The sequence below is a fragment of the Copidosoma floridanum genome, unplaced genomic scaffold (assembly GCF_036245765.1).
Source record: "Copidosoma floridanum isolate Cflo_tuat_1 unplaced genomic scaffold, Cflo_Japanese_pri ptg000027l, whole genome shotgun sequence".
Lineage (NCBI taxonomy): Eukaryota > Metazoa > Arthropoda > Insecta > Hymenoptera > Encyrtidae > Copidosoma > Copidosoma floridanum.
This window is the reverse complement of record NW_028321904.1, coordinates 8728749-8750156: the sequence shown is the minus strand read 5'-3', so window position 1 is coordinate 8750156 and position 21408 is coordinate 8728749. Positions and strand designations below refer to the sequence as shown.

Sequence of the window (21408 nt, the reverse complement as noted above, 5' to 3'; positions counted from 1 at the left end):
GACTACAACAAAAATTGTTAGAATCGCTTCGTATTATGATCAGAATATATGTAAAAATACTTTTGGGGATGTACCTGTGTTGGCTTTTTTTGTTGTTGAACAAATAGTGAAAATCGATCAAATTTTTTCTTCGAGTTTTGATCACAACTTTTTTTTTTAAGCATCGGATTGTAAAATAGCCAAAGACAATTTGTTAGTTATTTAATTATCTATTGATCAGTGCTGATTAAATTATTTAAATCTATTTTTTACGATGTTATACAACAATAAGTGCGAAAATCGCGACTTTAAACTTTAATTTTACAACATTATTAACCTTTACATTTTTTGATAAATATTCCATAAAATTAGAAATTAAGTATCTCTTGTAGAAATCTTTAACTACTTACAACGACTTTTGTTCAACATTAAAAATGACGTCACTAGTAATTATCAATTCGAAATTAATTGGGCTGCCCTAAACCTTACAGTATGGCTAGATGAAAATTTCATAATGCACTTTGTTAGGGATACTAAAAAACTTTGATATAAAACAAAAAAAAGTTTTTATTCACTTTCAACCCAGATTTCTTATGAAATTTAATTTTGCAACATAAACCACTCGTTAAAACTCAAACGTTTTATAATTTACCATATTAAAACTATGCGTACTTAACAGAGTATATTTTAACACGAATTAAAAAAAAAAGAAATTATTGCAACATTTAATACAAAAAAAGTTTTAACATCTTACAATTAATGTTTCTTGTGGTTGTTCAAATATTAACTATTCTTTTACTTTAAAAAAATTTTTTCTTCTTTTGCAGAGCATTTCTTGTTGTTTGGTAGAAGTTAATAATTTTCTCATTCATTGTCAATAATAAAAAGAAATTTTATACTTACACATTTTGACGTACCATACCGTTTTCCAAATGATTAGTTGAATGCAGAGTAATTTTTGGACTCTTAATTTTGCCGCTAATGCCACAATTTAACAAAAAACTTAGTATTCCCTTCCTATTGAGCTTATAACCAGCAAGTATAAATTTTTTGCGCTTGGCAATTTTACATACTAATGTCACTTGTCCTAGTGAAACTGCATAACGAAAACACTTTTAAGGTCCTTCCAAAAAATAAGGCTTCTCAACTTTTGTGAGATAGGCGATAGGTATTAATTTTTCACCATGGCTGTACCCCAGTTCTTAGTTTAAAATGCAGGCACCCTACCGTTCGAAGAATGGTGTAGCACGTCAAAATGTCTAAGTATTGGTACATTACGTCACCAGTACACAAAGCACAAATATATGCGACCGAAGGGTGCGATTTTTGTGTGTTGCTGCTTGAGTCGCGTATAAAGTTCTTCTTACTGAGGGTGCAAAGTGCAATTTTGTGGCCGTGGGTATACTTTGTGCCCAGTAACTTACTTTGAGCCTTGAGGCAGAAAAGACTTTGAGCCTGGGGGTGCAAAAACCTTTTCTGTCCGTGGAGTGATTACTAAGATGCAAAGTGTGGCAAAGTGGCAGTTACACTGTTACGTCTGAACTTTTACATAAACGTTGGATCTCATAGATTTGTTCGACAAATAAATGAATTTTGTTTGTTCGTCAGAAACCAGCTGTCAGCCCAAAGGCCTTATTTGCTCTTACTTACAGTAAACTTTTCTTTTAAATCGTTGGCTCGGCGTTGTGCTGTTAAATTTTCACCGAACGATACGTACGAAGTGGTGTTAATGTGTTATACGCCGAGCTGACTTTGACTTGAATTTCTATCTTACGTATACAACGTACTTTTTTCGTCTCTTTATCTCATGTCCTTGTAAAGGTCTTTGTCATACGTAACCTGCTTATTTTTTGCTTTGTATTCAATTAATTTATTAGGGCTAACATTATCTTTCTATCAATTCAAATTTTGAATCTAAAAATATTTTAATTGAGGGAATAAATTTAATCAACGACCAAGTCGTGTCTTATGTGATGATAAAAAAAATTTGTTGAAGCCCAAAATAATTAAATTGACAAATAATACAAATTACAAGTTTTTAAGTTCGCATTAGCAGTGCTTTAACCATATATATTTTCTCTTGAATTTAAATATTTCTATCATCGTTGGTTAGCCGCTGCTTGCGCGCACGCAGTCACAAGATCTTACAAAGTTGACCGCAACGATGATCCTAATCCTACCCGAGAGTTTCCGAAATGATGACGATAATTAGGCTGCCTGAGTTGCTCGAGCTTTTCTCACACACTTTAGTCACCGAAGTAAGTCTTACATTTGCTTGAAATGCTTGCTTCTAACACGCAGCTCAATCACCGAATTAAGTCTTACATTCGTTTACAAGATGCAACAGGACTCACTTTCCTAGTACTGAAAATACGTCTAAGTTCAACGTTAATTCCGATAAGTGGAGAAACAAAATTTCTGCTAAAATAAAAATAAAAGAATTCAAGAGTCGAAAAAAACCGTTACAAATAAAAAAAAATGCTTTCGAATATCGAAAAAAAGACTAAGAAGGCGTAATGTACGCACCCGCATTGGCTTTTTGGACCAAGGACTCACTATTGATGCCTCAACTTTTTCCCGTACACCTGCTGAAGTCGAAATCAACAGTGTAGTTCTCGTTCTTTTTGATTTTGAAACCGCTGGGTTAATTAAATCGTTCGAAATTCTCGAAAGGCGCTGTTTATAGGACAAACAGTTTATACGTGTGTGTAAGACTAACTGTGCCTATCAGTCCAGCAGCTAGTGAAAGAAATTATTTTCGAAGTATTGGAAGAGAGCTGTACTACAGGAGTGATAAAGTCGTAACCATGCCTTTAATTTAATCTTCAAAAGCATACTATAATTTTCGATTTTCTGTGGAAAGATGTATGTGCATGCAGCACACGACTTTAATTTTGATGAAGCCTATTTAATTTACAGTCTCCACAGAGTCACAATGTTAGATAAATTCGATAGCCAATAGCATACATTGCAAAAAAATTATTTTCTTGATCACTTACTCATAACTGCAGAATAACTATAGTGATTGCAGTTGGGAAGTAGTTCTTATCGCCTTCGAGGGACACTTGTGCACATCAAGTTATTCTTCTTTTCACCTGTGCAGTGCTTTTGGCACACTTTGCACCCTGTTAATCATGGTGCTTGAGTTGTGTAAATAATATGTATTTTTTTACCAAGGGTGCAAATTGCCATTTTGCTTCTATGGAACACTGTAGATGCTCAATCATTTTCCAGCTTAAGTTAGAAAAGTACTTGCACCTAGAAGGCTAAAAAACAGAAGATCGTTTAAGGCTAAGGCACCAGGATCACACTCGGGATACTTGTGCTTAACGATTTTTGGATGAAAAAAAAATAAAAAAAAGAAAGTTAAAGATTTACTTTTATTGAGTCAAATAAGTGCAATTAGAAGCAAGGCTCTGATTCTTCAGGATATTCACTAGAGATAGGAACCCGATGGGGAACTAACTACTCAGGCCCATACGGGCCGCTTTTATACAAAAATTTATCTACTGTTTTTGTTGCTAAAGAAGGTTCGGCAGGAGGAGTTCGTAGCCTTCTAATGACTTATGGTCAAATAGGAGTGGGCTGAGTGTTTGACAGCCAATTATAAGGCAGTTATGCAGGCCACTTCTCCCGCGTTCAGCTCTTATCACGTCAGAAAGAGGAAGAGAACGGTTTTGTGTTAGTTATCTGTTTCCGTCTTTCTTTACATGGGTAAAAAGTAAAAATCATGTTCACAAATTATCCTAGTTTGCCTAATCGGTTGGTTTCGATATTATTAAGCTTATAATTATCTTGGTTAATAAAGCCAGTACCAATTTGAGCGGTATAAATCGGTCTATCTGGTAAAATATTGCCGGAGGGCATTTGATGGTTGTGGCTATATTCCTCGATTTAATTGCTACTCCTTACTGCTAATATATTGGATGCACCGTTTCCAAGTTACGAAGTATCGAGTAGCGTGCGCAGTTTTTGCATAAGGTAACTAGATTACGCAATATGTTGCTGCTTTGTTTGGTGATTTGTGGCCGCACTTAAATGATGCAGTGCGCGTGTGCTATGAATATTTAATGATGTTTGCGTGTGTTGACTTCTATAAATATCTAATGAGTTAGTTATTTTAAAAACAGATATGGTACACTGCTACTCGACCATATACAGTAACATGGCAGAAAAAAAATAGACGCACATTCCTCAATCAACAATAAATAGATATAGCTTAATTTTGGTGCATTGAAATATGTAGAAGAAAAGTAAAAAATCAGATCACACCTTCTTAATTCAATGTCTGATTTTAACTTTTTGCCTTGTATTCTCAGTCAATTTTGCCCTGTTCGAGATTGATTGAGTTTTTAAAGTTTCAAGGAAATGCATTTTTTTTTTTCTTTCTTTTTTATAAGATAGCTAACTGTTCCATAAATCACATAATGAAGCTATACAATCAAAGTAACTTTATCGTTAAAGTAGGAAATTTTAACTATCTCTAGACTGCTCTTAAAATACGGTATTTGACTGTAATTCTTAACTCTATATTTAATGAAATCCAACAATAATCATACTAAACATCACTCAGACTCTATCATAAACGATTGCAATGCCCCAGGTTGCCTGTTCGTAGATGGCATCTTTCTAATATTGTCGATAGATATGCAGTATATGCGTATTATGAGTTATATGAGTTATATGAGTTCTTCTTATTTAATCTGATAACACTTTTAATATAGGTTAGCATAATGTAGTTAGCAAACTCAGATACGTACCAGTGTTTTCCCATTTATTTTTTTTTTTGCTTTTAGAATACCTTACTTTTTTAGATTGAAATCATTACATCATCTTCATTTAAAGAGGCTTACTTAAACTTAATGTCGTCGCTTTTGTTTTTTAAACCCTGTTAAATTTTTTTTTCTACGATTTCTATTTCTCCGAAGGCATTTAAAGACCTTGAAAAAAATATGCATACTGCTATGATTACAGTAAAAAACCTGGCTACTAGGTGATCAAGAGGAACCTCTAGGCTGTACTGATTATAATTTTTCTTGTGGTATAGTACTTACCCGTCAGCTGAACTTTATCTTATCGCTGTCTTTTTTCACTTTTTAAAATACTTAATAGAAAGTTAACTTTCTTAATGTTTTTTTTTTTTGTTTTTTTTTTTTTTTTTATAAGTGGAAGTTTCTTAATTATTTATTATTGGTTCATTTTCATTAAAGCGTAAACATAAAAATTTATATCGGAATAAAATTTTCATAATAAGTTGCATATCAAAGATTTGATCTATGAGTTGGAAAGTACATTTAAAAAGATAAGAAAAATTTTTTTTAATGTTTCAGTTTTGATGATGTGGTGTATTTGTTAAACTTTAAAATAATAAAATATTTATCAGTAATTAAAAAAGTAGTCAAAATAACTAAGATTGTGAAAAGTGCATCCAAACTGTACCGCTTATTACACAAAAAGTTCTAGATGCTTGGATAAAATAACTTTTATTGTAAAAAATATTGATGTAGTAAACTTTATTTTGACTTTTTAAATCCATAGGTTATTTATTATTTAAATGTCTTCTTAGGTAAAGGGCTTGAAACCTATGGATTATAATCTTATGGACTTTTATCCATATAATTAAAAAAAAAAGAAAAAAATACTAAAAAACGCAATGTCTCTTTTGAGTCATATTTCACACAAAAACTTAATTTTTTTATCTGGGGCATAATACAATTTTTTTCAAATTAAATAACATTATCTGTATATTTAAGTTTTTCGGAAGCCAAAAAATGCACGAATGGAGGTAGAGCTTTGATGCTATTAGATTTCACACAGTTGGTTTCCAAATTTGAAGGTATAACATCGCTAAGACCAATGCCTCATCAAGACTTTGTGTCAACTTATATAAAGGCATATTATTTACCAGAATTGAACGTTGAGTCATGGATAAAGAATCATACCGTAAGTAATAGACTATAATTCCTTAGCTTTACAAAACTTTTTTAATTTATTAGCATATCTACTTATGTAATATTAAATGTCTGGACAAATTTTGTCATGCTTATAGTTTTTTAAACCATGAATAAAACTTTCTTTAATGGCACTCAATACTAAGATCTACATTAAAGTTAGAAGGAAATAACTCACATTTTTGTTGTTGTATTGTAGATGCTTAAGTCCCCAATCAGTAAGTTTGCTTCAACTCTTTCCGTATCAACTTCTTACTAAATGTTTATCTATGTAAATAATTTGATACTAACATTATATTGTGTAATTGATAAGTATAATTAATAAGTGATTAGGCTCTTTCATGTTGTAAGTGACTTTTAACAATATTATTTATTAAAATAGTTAGTATATTACTGTCGTCTGAAAAACGATAAAGACAAGTTTTATCGTTAATTTTCTTAAAAAATTACTTGTTTCTTTGAACTTGAGTCAAAACATGTATTATTCTCTAACTGGTTATGAATTTACAAAGAATACAGAACTACAAAAGATAATAAAACATTTTTAATCAGCTTATTGTTCTGCTTGAAAAATTACAAGGGATTTATTAATGCTGGTTTTTAAATTTTATCAATATTATTAACGAAAGTATCAATATATATTCAAGCGTACAAAAACAGTTAAAGTAGAAATAATTGAATTAAACACTACTTTCGTTTTTAAAGTTTCGAAAAAGATAAGTGTAAGATCTCATAACTAAAATGGTAGGAATTTGAGAAAATGATGTAGATCAACTTTTATTATTCTTTGTCATGGTAACAGCAGATCTTTAAAGATTTAGTACATTGGTAAAAAAAACATAAAAGTAACATTTGTCTTACATAAGGTAAGCACTAATCAATGCGTGTGAGCAACAGTGTAATAAATATGGGTAGATGGATACTATGTAAAATAAGATCTCAATACAATATTATGGTTTTTTTTTAAACTAAGTAAAAAGTACTTTTTTCCGTTAATGCGTAGAAACACTAGGGAAGGTAGTCATAGTTCTTATTCAACATAGAAATAAATACGAAAATTACAAAATAATTTAACGTTTCTGAACTTAACTATTACGATTTATGTAACGATTAAATGGATTGTAAATTTTCATTTATAGTGACATTGTGAATATGTAGAGTTTATCTTAGTAAAATAGGTAGTCTTTTCAATGACATTCATTGTATACTAGGTGGGTAATGTATCAAAATGTTTTTAAGACTTATGACTCTAACCATAAGCTACGGGTTGTTTTTAATGGTTTGTTTAAAAGATGAAGTGAAATTTCTCTTCATTCTATGTTGCACTGTGGACCTAATTTGTTTTAAATCCTTTATGAAATAATACTTAAGTGGCGTATGATTTTAATTTACACATTAAATTTACACACTGATGCATTTAAGTGATTTTGGTCAGACAACACAGAAATACGGTGATGCTCCTGAAGAAAACCATAAAGGTTCTGATCGCTCTCAAGACTCTCATGGTCAGGGTAGTTCGTGTTTTAACATTAACGAAAGTGATTCTTTCAGTCTTCCTAAAGATCCTGAGGTTCTTTTAGCGACAGCCGTGGTCTATATGACTGATGCAAATGGGACTTGACTTAGGGTTATAGCCTTGGTAGATCAGTATTCACAGTCTTTTCTGGTGATGACTTTTTTTATAGCATTTTGACCCTTTAGTCTAAGAGAACGAATGTTTCTTTAACAAGTGTTGGAGATCAGGTCATAACCGTGTAAAGGTCCGTCCACTTTAGTATAAGGCCTTACTTTGATTCCGACTTTAGTTGTGAAGTTAAAGCATTGGTTATTCTCGAATCTCTTCTTACAAGCATCCGTTGTGTAAGAAGTTACTTGATTTAAGTCACTTATCTGGATTAGAATTTGCCGACCCAGACTTTTACGGTCTTGATAAAATTGACATGCTACTTGATGCATCGGTCAATTAAATCATTATTAATAATTCAATGAAAAAGGGCAATTCTAATTAACCAATTGTTTCTTCTTCCAAACTAGGTTGGCTTTTATCTGGTCCCATCAGTGACCCATTAATTTCTAGGTCAGGCCATCCAGTGACTATACATGTTGCTGACGTACCCAATCTGTACGAACTTGTTCAGAGATTTGGGTTAGTCGTGAAGCCCTTGGCAAAGCCTAGTTTGATTCCTGAAGACTCCAAGTGCGAAAACTATTTTGCTTTCACACACTTACGACTACCTAATGGTCAATTCTCAGTGAGACTGCCCTTTAAGTTAACCTCGGTAAATTTTTAAGTACTAAGGAAAATCTCCTACCAGTCCGCCGTTGCTATGTATATTCAATTGGAACTGTGATTTTAAAGAGACGCTAAGCTTCATGCTGCCTATAAAACATTTATGTCTGACTGTCACACACTTTGGCATATGAGGAAAGTCTCCAATTCTAGTCTCGTTGCTTATTCCTTACCTCATCACAGTGTTTTTAAGACTTGTGACTCGAACCATAAGCTACGGGTTGTTTTTAATGGTTTGTTTAAAAGTTGAAGTGAAATTTCTCTTTATTCTATGTTGCACTGTGGACCTAATTTGTCTTAAATCCTTTATGAAATAATACTTAAGTGGCGTTTTCTTCTACCATAGACGTGGAGAAAATGTTTCGCCAAGTTTCTGTTCATCGAGATGATCAAATTTATCAGGAAATTTTTTGGGGATTGGAAACTTCAGACCACTTGAAAACTTATTTGTTAACCACCATCATTTATGGACTAGCTTGACCCCCCTTACCTTGCTATCCGTGTAACCAGACAGCTTGCCTTTGGTCACCTCAAATCCTTTCCAAACGTAGTGAAAATAATAATGGAAGAGTCTTATGTTGATGACTGTTTATCAAGTGATCACTCTCTATACGAGGCTTAATATAAGTGTGCAGAGATGTTAGAGTTGGCTAAGCTAGCTAAGTTCATCCTCAGAAAATAGTATTCAGCTTTTCCTGAAGTTTTTTCAGAACTTCCCAAGGAATTTGTAGTTCAACAATCCAAAGATCTGAAGGAAAACCCTGATACAGTCACTGTCCCAAGTTTATCTTGGAATCCTAGCTGCGACAAATTTCAATTACAGTATTCAATAGGTGATAACGTGGCGCCTTGGTCCAGAAGGTCTGTTTTGACTAGGTTAGCAAAATTATTTGATCTACTTGGTTGATTTTCCCCAGTTCTTATTTTAGTAAAAATTCTTTTTCAGTCTCTTTGACTCTTAAAAATATCCTGGGATCACCCCTTACCTGAATCTGTTGTCACTTAATGGACTAAGTGGCTTCACAAAATCCTTAAAGTGATTGGAGTCTCTATACCTTGTTGGAACCTTTTTTCCCCAACTATGAAGTTCTAGAAATATAAGGTTATGCCGATGCCTTGAAACTAGCCAATGCTTCCGTAGTCTGTGTATGAGTCGTGACAGATGGAGAGGTGTACGTTATACTACAGCTAGCCAAAACAAAGGTTAGCCCTATAAAGACTTTAAGGCTTGAGCTTTGCGTAGTGCAATTGCTTTTCAAAATTGTTCAACACTTCTCTGATTGCTGTTTGCTTGGGAACGTTCCAGTTTACTTCAGGACTGATTCCTTGAACGTGTTACATTGGCTTAATGCTCCACCCTCTAAGTGGTCTGTGTTTGTTGCCAATAGGTGCTCGAGTATATTTGATGCGATTTCTTAAGCTGAGTGGCACCACGTGAAGTCAAAACAGAATCTCGCTGACATAGCTTTGCACGGTATAAGTCCAGGCCTTTTTGCTCAGCAATAATAATGGTTCAGTGCGCCTAACGTTCTACATGAGCTTGGGCTTAAGTACCCCAAGCTGAAGGTAGAAACTTGTGATGTCCTTCCTTCTGTTAATCTTTTGATTTCAAATGTAAGCAAGAGACCTCAAACCTTCGTTAAAGACTTGTACGGTCGCTACTTTAAATGGAAAAGGTTGTTACGCGTAACGTCATTCTGCCTTCGTACAGTTTACCGATGTGGAAATTCAAAGTGATCAGTGATCCGTTGGGGGCGAAATGTAAGAAAATAAATAAATACAAGTAAAGTGTATTTAAATTTTCTGCGTTGATTTATTGATGCGCAACGTTTCGCTGACAATATGCGTCAGCCTCATCAGGCTACAAAATTAAAATTAAAAACACACAATGAGTGATCTGGAAGGCTCAAACACAAAAATACAATAAATTTATTGTAAATTGTTACCGCAGATACGCGAGAATTCGTAAGTTTGGTTGACTTACTCGTCACCTGTCGTGCTGTCGACTGACAATCAATTACAACCACAAGCCAGCGCTTATATAGGCGGAGCCGCAAAGGTAGACGGTAAAGGGCGATGAACTCGATCGGGACATTTAAACTTTCGTAGTAAAGGAAGGTATGCTCTATTAAAGGAAAGCACATCCTCCTTTCTATTGATGTTGTGTTTATCGAGTTTTATATAAAGCATTTCGGAAATAATTCTTTTTTTATAATTGGATTCTTTGTCAAGGATTTTAAAGTTATCCCAATCGAATTCATGGTCAAAATTGATTTGGTGTGCACAAACAACGGAATCGGAGTTTTTACTTTTCATATGTTCACTGATGCGGACCTCCGCCGCTCGCTTTGTTTCACCCACATATGACGCGGGACAATTTTTACAATAAAACTTATATACTACATTTGTCTGTTTATGTTTATTCGTTGTATCTTTTCCCAAGCGGACGATATGCTGCAGTTTATTGTTAATAAGAGGGTAAGTGTGAATATTGTAGGGTTTTAACATGGTTGAAATTTTTTCAAAATTATTGTCAATATATGGTATGCCAATTTTGCAGAGAGGGTAGGTGTTTGTAGTGCTTCTGTTATGATTACTATATTTGTGTCTTTTTAATCTGACCTTTATGTTTTTATTAATAAAGTTAAAAGGGTAATTGTTTTTTATCAACAGGTTTTTCACCCTAGCAATATTCACACCGTGAAAACGTGTACTGGCAAGTAAGATCGCCCTATCAACCAAATTAAAAACAATATTTCTCTTATAGCTAACTGGATGACCAGAAAAATAATTTAAGATTCGTCCGGAAGAAGTAGGTTTTTCAAACCAGTCAAAATTAAAATTATTAGAATTTCTTATTATCGTCAAGTCTAAAAAGTTGAGTTTCTTGTCAATCTCCATTTCATATGTAAATTGTAGTTTGGGATGATATGAATTAAAAATATTTAAGATTTGGTCAATATGGTCGACATTAATAAAAAGCAATACATCGTCCACGTAACGAAAATAAAAAGATGGAATAATATTATAGGTATTTTTTAAAATGGAGAGACAATCATTTTCCAGGTCGTCCATTACAAGGTCAGCAAACAAAGGGTTCTCCTATTTCACCTTTGTTTGCTGACCTTGTAATGGACGACCTGGAAAATGATTGTCTCTCCATTTTAAAAAATACCTATAATATTATTCCATCTTTTTATTTTCGTTACGTGGACGATGTATTGCTTTTTATTAATGTCGACCATATTGACCAAATCTTAAATATTTTTAATTCATATCATCCCAAACTACAATTTACATATGAAATGGAGATTGACAAGAAACTCAACTTTTTAGACTTGACGATAATAAGAAATTCTAATAATTTTAATTTTGACTGGTTTGAAAAACCTACTTCTTCCGGACGAATCTTAAATTATTTTTCTGGTCATCCAGTTAGCTATAAGAGAAATATTGTTTTTAATTTGGTTGATAGGGCGATCTTACTTGCCAGTACACGTTTTCACGGTGTGAATATTGCTAGGGTGAAAAACCTGTTGATAAAAAACAATTACCCTTTTAACTTTATTAATAAAAACATAAAGGTCAGATTAAAAAGACACAAATATAGTAATCATAACAGAAGCACTACAAACACCTACCCTCTCTGCAAAATTGGCATACCATATATTGACAATAATTTTGAAAAAATTTCAACCATGTTAAAACCCTACAATATTCACACTTACCCTCTTATTAACAATAAACTGCAGCATATCGTCCGCTTGGGAAAAGATACAACGAATAAACATAAACAGACAAATGTAGTATATAAGTTTTATTGTAAAAATTGTCCCGCGTCATATGTGGGTGAAACAAAGCGAGCGGCGGAGGTCCGCATCAGTGAACATATGAAAAGTAAAAACTCCGATTCCGTTGTTTGTGCACACCAAATCAATTTTGACCATGAATTCGATTGGGATAACTTTAAAATCCTTGACAAAGAATCCAATTATAAAAAAAGAATTATTTCCGAAATGCTTTATATAAAACTCGATAAACACAACATCAATAGAAAGGAGGATGTGCTTTCCTTTAATAGAGCATACCTTCCTTTACTACGAAAGTTTAAATGTCCCGATCGAGTTCATCGCCCTTTACCGTCTACCTTTGCGGCTCCGCCTATATAAGCGCTGGCTTGTGGTTGTAATTGATTGTCAGTCGACAGCACGACAGGTGACGAGTAAGTCAACCAAACTTACGAATTCTCGCGTATCTGCGGTAACAATTTACAATAAATTTATTGTATTTTTGTGTTTGAGCCTTCCAGATCACTCATTGTGTGTTTTTAATTTTAATTTTGTAGCCTGATGAGGCTGACGCATATTGTCAGCGAAACGTTGCGCATCAATAAATCAACGCAGAAAATTTAAATACACTTTACTTGTATTTATTTATTTTCTTACATTTCGCCCCCAACGGATCACTGATCACTTTGAATTTCCAAATTCACCGGAGGGCACCGATATATACTAGCAAATCAGTTTACCGATGTATTGATAAATTAACTCATAAAAGCTCTAATGACTTTGTGGAGCAAGATGAGAAAACTCGACTGACCCTGTCCTTTATTTCTCTAGTAAACTATTTGGAACCCTTTTTAACGAGCTTGAATCAAAGAGAACTGGAAAGCGGTACTCTTTTTTTAATATACTCTCATCGGCAACGCCATTTTACTCCTAACTTAGCTGTACTTCGTCGAAATCAAGACCGGATCCTTGATGAGCTAGAACCTCTGCCCTCTGCAAGTCATTTACATAAGTTGATGCCCTTTATCAAAGATAGTCTTCTGCGAGTCGGTGGCCAACTCAGTAATTCCTTGCTGGATTCAGACGCCAAATACCCTCTGACTCTTTACGGCCATGATAAGGAGGCGTGGAAATGGTTCTGATGATGCTCAGAAGGAGAGTCTGGATCTTACGTGGTCGTGAGATATTCCATTCCGAGTTGAGTCGTTGTTTCACCTGCAAAAGGTATAAGGCCAAAATCTAAATTTAATTAATGAGCGACTTGACTTGCCTAATTTTAGGGTTGCTCCTACTTCTCCTTTTGAAAAAACTGGAGTTAATTATACTGGCCCTTTCCCAATTCAACTCTCTAAACACTGAGGAAAGGGCATCGTCAAGGGTGACGTCGCGGTGTTCATTTGCATTGCCACCAAGGCTGTGCACTTAGAGCCTGTATGGGACTCTACCTCTGATTCCTTTACTGGCACCTTTTACTGTTTTGAGCCTCGTCGAGTGCACTGACTTGTACTCTGATTAAGGGACTAATTTCATTGGTGCTGACAAGGAATTGAGAATAATGTGGACGGCGCAGGGCCAGTCTGGCATTCTCTCCGAAAGGTTATCATTTTTAGGCACTGACTAGCACTTTAATCCTCCATGTGCACCCCACTTTGGTGAAATTTTGGAGGCTGCAGTCAAGTCCACGAAGTTTCATCTGCAACGCACTGTTGGGGACTAAGTCCTTACATCTGTTGAGTTTTAAACTCTCCTTTGTCATTAAGTCCTGTCTGAACTCTCGACTTCTATGCTCTCTTATAAATGATATGAATGATCTGAGTCTATTCGCTCTGGCTCACTTGATAACCTAAAGACCTTCATACAGTTTGCCAGAGCCCGACATTTCTTTGGATGAAATGTCTCCTCTCTACCACTGGAAAATAATCACGCAATTTTTCCAAGTTTTTTGGAAGTGTTGGTCTACAGAGAACCTCCATACTCTTCAAACTTACTCTAAATGATTATTACCGCAAAGATCTATGCATATAAGCGATACTGTCCTTATTAAGAATGAGTTGACCTCACCCAGGAAGTGACCTCTTGGTAGGATAGCTAAAGTTTACAAGTTCGCATTGTGTATCAACAAACGTATTGCCCTACATATGCATATTTATTGTATTAAAGTAAAGTCAAGTGTGTCAAATTAACGTGTATCATTTAGTGGTGTCACAAAGATCTTATGTTAATTTTTAGTATTTTTTGTATCTTTTTACTATTAAGCTTTATTTAAATGATTTGGAACGCTGCGCTGCTTCTAATGTAATCTATCATCATCTTAAATATTTTTTCTTTGATTTGTACATAATTTTTATAAATCTACAACTTTATTTTTATTTTACATTATGAATGACTAATGATCTTACAATCCACTTGCCCTTATGGCTTAAAATTATTGTAATTTTCAAATTTTCCTTTTTTTTTACGACTAAACATTGACACGCACTTGACTCACAGGTGAAAATTATAATTTAAGTATAATTATTTGAAACACTGTAATAAAATATTGATGTTACCTCCATAAGGTAGGCGCCATTTGCTTAACATTTTGGTATTTTTTCTGATGTTTGTATGTATTAAAAAAAAAAAAAAAAAAAAGCAGCGTGTACTTGATAATTCGTGTATTTTCATTAAATTGAAACTGTTTTTGTAACCAATGTGTGTTTTGGACTTCAGCTGTGGCTGACAAGAATTTAAAAAATGTTTTGTTATTGTGTTCAAACGTTTTTGTTATGTTTTGAAAGTCAATGGAAAAATGTGAAAATAATCAATTTTATTTTATATTCTCTCCTCCAAGGGATATTATTAAGCAGTTAAAAAAAAAAATTCAATATTTCTGTAAAAATTTTTGTAAGTCTTAACTACATTCAAACTTAAGGGAACCATCTGTACATACTGTAAGGGGACATACTGCAGGGGCCATCCATACCCCTTATAGTACTCAAGCGTGTCACTACTTACTGACGACTTCAATTCTTATAGAGCTCTTGACTAAGCCTTAGATGCAACTATATAATACAGCACACCCAATAACCCACACGCATATAGAACTTTCTCTGTGTTACCTAGCACCTTTTTTACGACAAATGTATATATATATACATATACATATACATATATGTGTGTGTATATATATATATATATATATATATATATATATATATATATATATATATATATATATATATATATATATATATACTCGTGGGGCTCACGCCCCCCTGCGCGCACTGCGCGCCAACCCCCCAACTTTTGAGTATTTTATGAGAAATACATTTTTACAATTTTTGTGTATTTATTCTTATTTATTCTTAACTTTCTCATTTTCCAATTTTTAAAAAACTCATTTTAAATAAATTACATGGGGCTACATCGTTTAAGGACGTTAAAAAACATAATGGAATAACATAAAAAAATTCAAGGATACTGCAATTGCAATGGGTTTGATAGAACATGATTATGAAATTGACAATATTTTTAAAGAAGCCATAACAATTATGTTTCCATACCAGTTAGACAATTTTTTGCTTGGTTTTTGATTTCGGAAAACATTCAAGGAGATAAAATATGGAATGAATATAAAAAATATTTTACGGAAGACTTCGATAATGATAATAATAATTGTGCTCTTCTACATATTAATCAAATTTTGGTATCGGAAAATAAATCATGTGAGTCTTTTAGTTTACCGACACCAACCATTAGCAACTATATAAATAATTGTAATATTAAGGAAATATGTTTTAGTAAAAAAATGTTCGATACAATGTACATAAATTGAAATAAAGATCAAAGAAAAATTTTTTAAACTATTTGTGAACAAGATGAAAAAGTTTATTTTATAGATGGTCCTGGTGGATCCGGAAAAACCTTCTTATATAAGACACTCATTTATTACTTTATTTCTGGAGGTAAAAATATTTTGTCAATGGCTTGGACAGGAATTGCATCTGTATTACTACCAAAAGGTAGGACCAGTCATAGAACTTTTCGTCTACCACTAGACTTAGATAATATTGAAAGTGTATTTTTAGAATTTGAAACTGAAAAAAAAAAATTAAGGGAAGTTGATTTAATAATATGGGACGAGGCTTCTATGATTCCGAAGAAAGCTCTAGAAATCGTTGACAGAACGTTGAGAGACTTGTATAATACAAAACTTTGCTTTGGTGATAAATTAATAGTATTAGGAGGAGATTTTCGACAAATCCTTCCAGTTATAAAAAACGGTAATAGAACTATAATAATAGAAGAAACTATTAAATCATTATTTTTATGGAATTCCTATAAAATTTTAAGATTACAAAATAATATCCGTTCTAGTAATAACGAATTTTCGAAATTATTGTTAAGAATTGGAGAAGGGGACATAGAAACATTTAACATTCTTAAATCTTGGATAACAGATAATATCTGTACTAGAATATTTGGTAATTACAGCACCTGTTTTGACAACAACGTGATACTAACTTTACATAATGAATATACGTTTTTTTCAAACGATAAGATTTTAAGTAAATTACATGGTGTTCGGGTTAGAGAAGGAAGAGCAGGTGACAAAGTGACTAGGTAGGAGGGGCTAGGTAGGACTGAGAAGAGAGAAAGAGGGAGGAGAGAGAGAAAAGGGAGAATGCGCGGGGGACTGGGACAGTAGTGACCCGAAGTTCGAGCAAGCAGGAGCTGTAGCCGTGTAACGGAGCACTCCAAAGTCGACGCGAACGAAAGGTATCAAGTGCGATTGAACTTTCCTGCCATTTGTGCCCTTGGAAATAAAGAGCTGAACTCTTTGCCGTTGATCGGGAGCTGTCTTCCCAAAGATCTGCTTCCGGAGGCTGTCCCTCCTCGCAGGCTACGGGAGCTGTCCTCCCGGACACTACATGTGCTGCATAGGCGACGCCTGAGACGCTGTTCTTGTGCCTAAAGTTTCCAGGCCACGCGGTTACCATCCACCATATTACCACACTCTCAAGCTCGAGTGAATTGATGAGCAACGTCCATATTTCTCTTGGCCAAGCAGAGCTCTCAAGCCGACCCGAGCAGCGGTCATCATCATCATCCGCGCACAAGACCTTCGTATACAAGGTACAGGCCGACGCCATATTTCCCGCCGCATCGCCACAGCGCGTTCCAGGTATGCGTTCCATCGTCTAGCGCGATTCGCCGCCATTTTGCCAACGTACAAGATGCGCGCAACGATATCTACGTCCCAAGCGTTCGCGTGGTACAGACTATATATATGCATATATTGCACCTTTTGATTTATTATTGTATTTCCGCCTTGCGCTCCGTGGGTATGCATTGTGACTGGTGATTAAACGTTTATTATTTTACTATTTGATTAATTTTGTCTGTGTGCCGCTGGTATGTTGCGTTTGGATGCGCTGCGTTACTTTTACTATTAAATTGTGCCTAATTTTGTTTGCCCGCTATATAGTGTTTTACGTCGGCCCTATTAATAACTGTTGTCACTATTAACCCGATAAGCGCTTCACCATCAAATATCAGTAAAATAAATGTTATAAATTTGATGTAAATTTAACTATGCTTAACTCATTCGACCTGTACGCTCTGACCAGTCCTTACCTTCTTCCTTTCAAATATACATTATAAACACATGGGGAAACTAAAACTTATTACAGCATCGATACTGCAACATATAAAGGTGTTGATAAATCAGATGACAATATTTATATAAATTTTCCCGTAGAAATGTTAAACAACATTCGTGAAGGCTTGCCACCTCATAAACTTAAATTAAAAATAGGTACAATAGTAATGTTAATATGAAATTTGAGTATATTATACGGATTATGTAAAGGTACACGATTGCGAATTACTAAATTACTGAAGTATAACGTAGAAGGCGAAATAGTAACGAGAGAAAAAGTTGGTAATAAAGTTTTCATTCCAAGAATTACTTTAAATACTGGAAATACTTCATCTTTACCTTTTATTTTATAGAGAAAACAATTCCCATTAGTTGTAGCATTTGCTATGACTATAAATAAGTCTCAAGGTCAAAGTTTTAATAATGTGGGATTAAACTTAAAAAAACCTTCATTTTCTTATGGTCAATTTTACGTGGCTTTATCAAGATGCAAAAATAAAAATGGAATTTTTGTTCAAGTCGATCAAGAAAACAGTTTAGAGATTAAAAGTATAGTTTGGAAAGAAATTTTTGAATATAATAATGTATCAAATAATTATAACATGGTTTAATTTTTTTTTTTTATGTATAGGTAAAATTTATTAATTAATAAAACATATCATAAATGTATATCGTGTTCATCTATTGTACCAATTTTAGCATTAATTTAAAACAGAATAGAAATGGATGTAAGTCTTCGTGGTTTAATCAGGATTTATAAGATGACTCATAAAGTGATACGAAACTTTCATTGTTTATATTAATGATACTGTAAATTTAACTAAAGTTTATGTACGTAAAAAGAATAATTGTGTATTAAAGGACTATATAAGTGATGATGATGTAATAATTATGCCATGAAAAAAATCGTGAGGGTCGTTAAGAGGGCCGTAGGGGGTAGGTGGGAGGATGTGGGATGTTTTGAGAAATAATACTTTACAATATTTCCATGTAATTTGGTAGAAATGTGGTAATAGACTTTAACACATTGACAGGGCTGGCAAAATTCAACGTTACAAAATGCCAACAAAAAAAGTCAGCCCACCAAAAACTTTATGCTTACGAAGAAACCAAGGGATCTAATAAATCGAAATACAATTGACTGTATTTAAGTTAAGCTGATTATAGTATTGTGCACTAATCTGTAACTATTTGATTAAATATTAAAACATACATTGTTATTATCCCATGAAGCCATACGTGGTTGAACCCCCTGGCTTGAATAAATACTTATACTATACTTCTAAATTATACATATAACATTTTGTGGGGGGTCAGTGGGAGGCGGTGGGGGGCCATGAAAAAATGCGTGGGGCGGACTGTTAAGGGTCGGTGGGGGGCTGTGGGGGATTTTGAGAAAAACTACGAAATGTCAAAATAAGCAAGAGAATAACGGATTTTTACCTGATTTTGGGGGGGGGGTTGGTGGGGGTTGAAAAGGGGACGGTGAGAGGGCGGTGGGGGGTTTGTGTGGAATGCCCCACTGATTTAACTATATAATTTAGAAAGATATATATACATATATATATATGTATATATACACATACATATATTTATACACTGGATCTTTAATCCCTACATGTTGTTCTTAACAAAGTACCATATTATTCATTTGTTATACGTCCAAAAATACGTAGGGAATTATGAAAAGATAAGGAATATTAATTAATGTTAAATTAAGATTCGAATCTCGATACTATTATGAAATTTTGATGCAATGTGGGATGAATGTGCATGAATCTTGAAGTGTGCCACTGACTTATCGAGTATGACATCTGATTGAATGCTGATAATCTCTTCCAGATTGACATTTCTTAGTAGTTTTACAGGCAGTGAAAAAAAGTACAAGTTTATTGTTTCAGCTTAGTCTAACTTCGTCGACTCCTGAATAATAAATTCTTCTCACCCTTGTTAATTTTGTGTCATAGCCTCGTTCAACTTTATTTGTTGTTGTTGTTATTGTTGTTCTTGTTGTTGTTGCTGTTGTTGTTGTTGTTGATGATGTTTTTGATGATGATGTTGATGTTGTTGTTGCTATTTTTGTAATTGTTGTTTTTGTGGTTGTGGTTGTTCTTGTTGTTGTTGTTGTTGCTGTTGTTGTTATTATTTTACACTATGTCCATTTTTAGTTAAAACGTTTTAAGCATAGCCGTATATTTGTAATTTCTTTACGAAAATTAATCAAGTTACATTCCTGGCTAATAGTGCGCACCTGAAGATGATCTCTTATTTTCACAGCAACAGGTACATACATTATTTGCAATGGAACTTCAATAATCTTGTATCGTAGTGGTACAACTGGAAAAAAATCGTGGATGTAATAAACTTTTTTTTCGTTTATATAGGCTTCAGCAGTGATGTTTTACTTAACTCTCAATGTGTTAACCCTGAGAATAGCTACAGGTCAATCTGAGTTGTAAGTAGCGGTATCTCTAAGAATTCGTTCTATAAAATTTAAAAGATGGCCTGTAGAATATTTTGGTCTAAAATCAATAGTATGACTACATTTTATAACGCTATGAAGAGTATTGCTTCATTCAATGCTAAAAGCTATATCGTCACATTGTAATACGTCGATCAGAAATGACTCAATATCTTGAAAAAACAACCACTTGATTTCTTACGTAAAATTTATTATTACCTTTATCTATATTTGAAATTAAATTAAAAGTAAGGGGCTCTACTAGACATCATTAACACTATGATACAACATTAGATCAATCAGTGTTTGTAGATCACCAGAAGTATCGAAGTGCGTCACGTTATTGCCTTGTTTTCTACGGGCAACCCAGTAAGTATCAGGACCATCCTTATCATCGAGATTGACTATTGCTGATTCAAAAAAACGTGGGCCATCGGCTTGCAAAGCATTTCTTAAAAATACTCAATTTGTATACTTGATAAAGTTGTTGTTTGTGAGATCTCAGTAAGACAGCTTAACATAGGAAATTTTTATTTATTTTTTATATTTTTTAAGCCTTTTCCGGTCTTAAATGTAGACCTAAGCCGTTCTCATATGGTTTCAGAAAAAGCCCCTTTCCAAGTAAGAGCGCTTTCCAATCTTCATTATGCCTTTCACTCTCTTCTGACTCTTGCGAACTCTAGTTACACCATTTGTAATATCACCTAAAGCACTTAAGCCAGCAAACGCAGGAATAAGATCTGGTAAAAAGCCACCAGTTTTTTGCCGTATGGGCAATACTTGAGGCGTTACAATATCTTTCTTGCCACCAACTTTTTCCACAGCCTCCTGCGCTCCCTTTAACGGCGAACTAATAACTTTCCGAGCACAACTACTTGAAACCATAGACTTCAAGGTACTTCAAATCAAGCTTTTCAAAGCGATTTTCTTTTTCATTTCATTCTAACTCACTTTACTAAGACTCGCACTACGAAACAATCCCATGCCAAGTTTGGATTTTAATTTCATGGCGCTGGTGATGGTAAAAGCATCAGCTTTTTCCCCTAAACTAGACTATAATCTTTGGTTTTGAATCTTTGGCACACCTGTTCAGCGAGAATTTTGTCAGCAGTGTTTCTTGCTGCAATGTTTTCTCGATTCTGAGAATAGGCTATATTGTGTTGCTTACAAGCTTTAACTAATGGGTTGATACCTGGATACCCGTGAGCTAATCTCTTGGCAAATTTAGTTTCTGGTCCGCAATACTGATATCCTGGTACATGCGGTTCTACAGGCTGTTTATTGATAAGTGTGTTTAT

At 34.0% G+C, this 21408-nt stretch overlaps 1 protein-coding gene across 1 annotated transcript in view; it reads left to right on the top strand.

Annotated features, from left to right (window-relative positions):
* Vps50 (vacuolar protein sorting 50) overlaps positions 1-21408 on the top strand; it is a 403619-nt gene that overhangs the window by 336870 nt on the left and 45341 nt on the right. The window contains exon 9 of the mRNA XM_089595740.1: positions 5733-5922. Coding sequence (XP_089451866.1) covers positions 5733-5922 — 190 coding nt within the window. The remainder of the gene's footprint in view (positions 1-5732; positions 5923-21408) is intronic.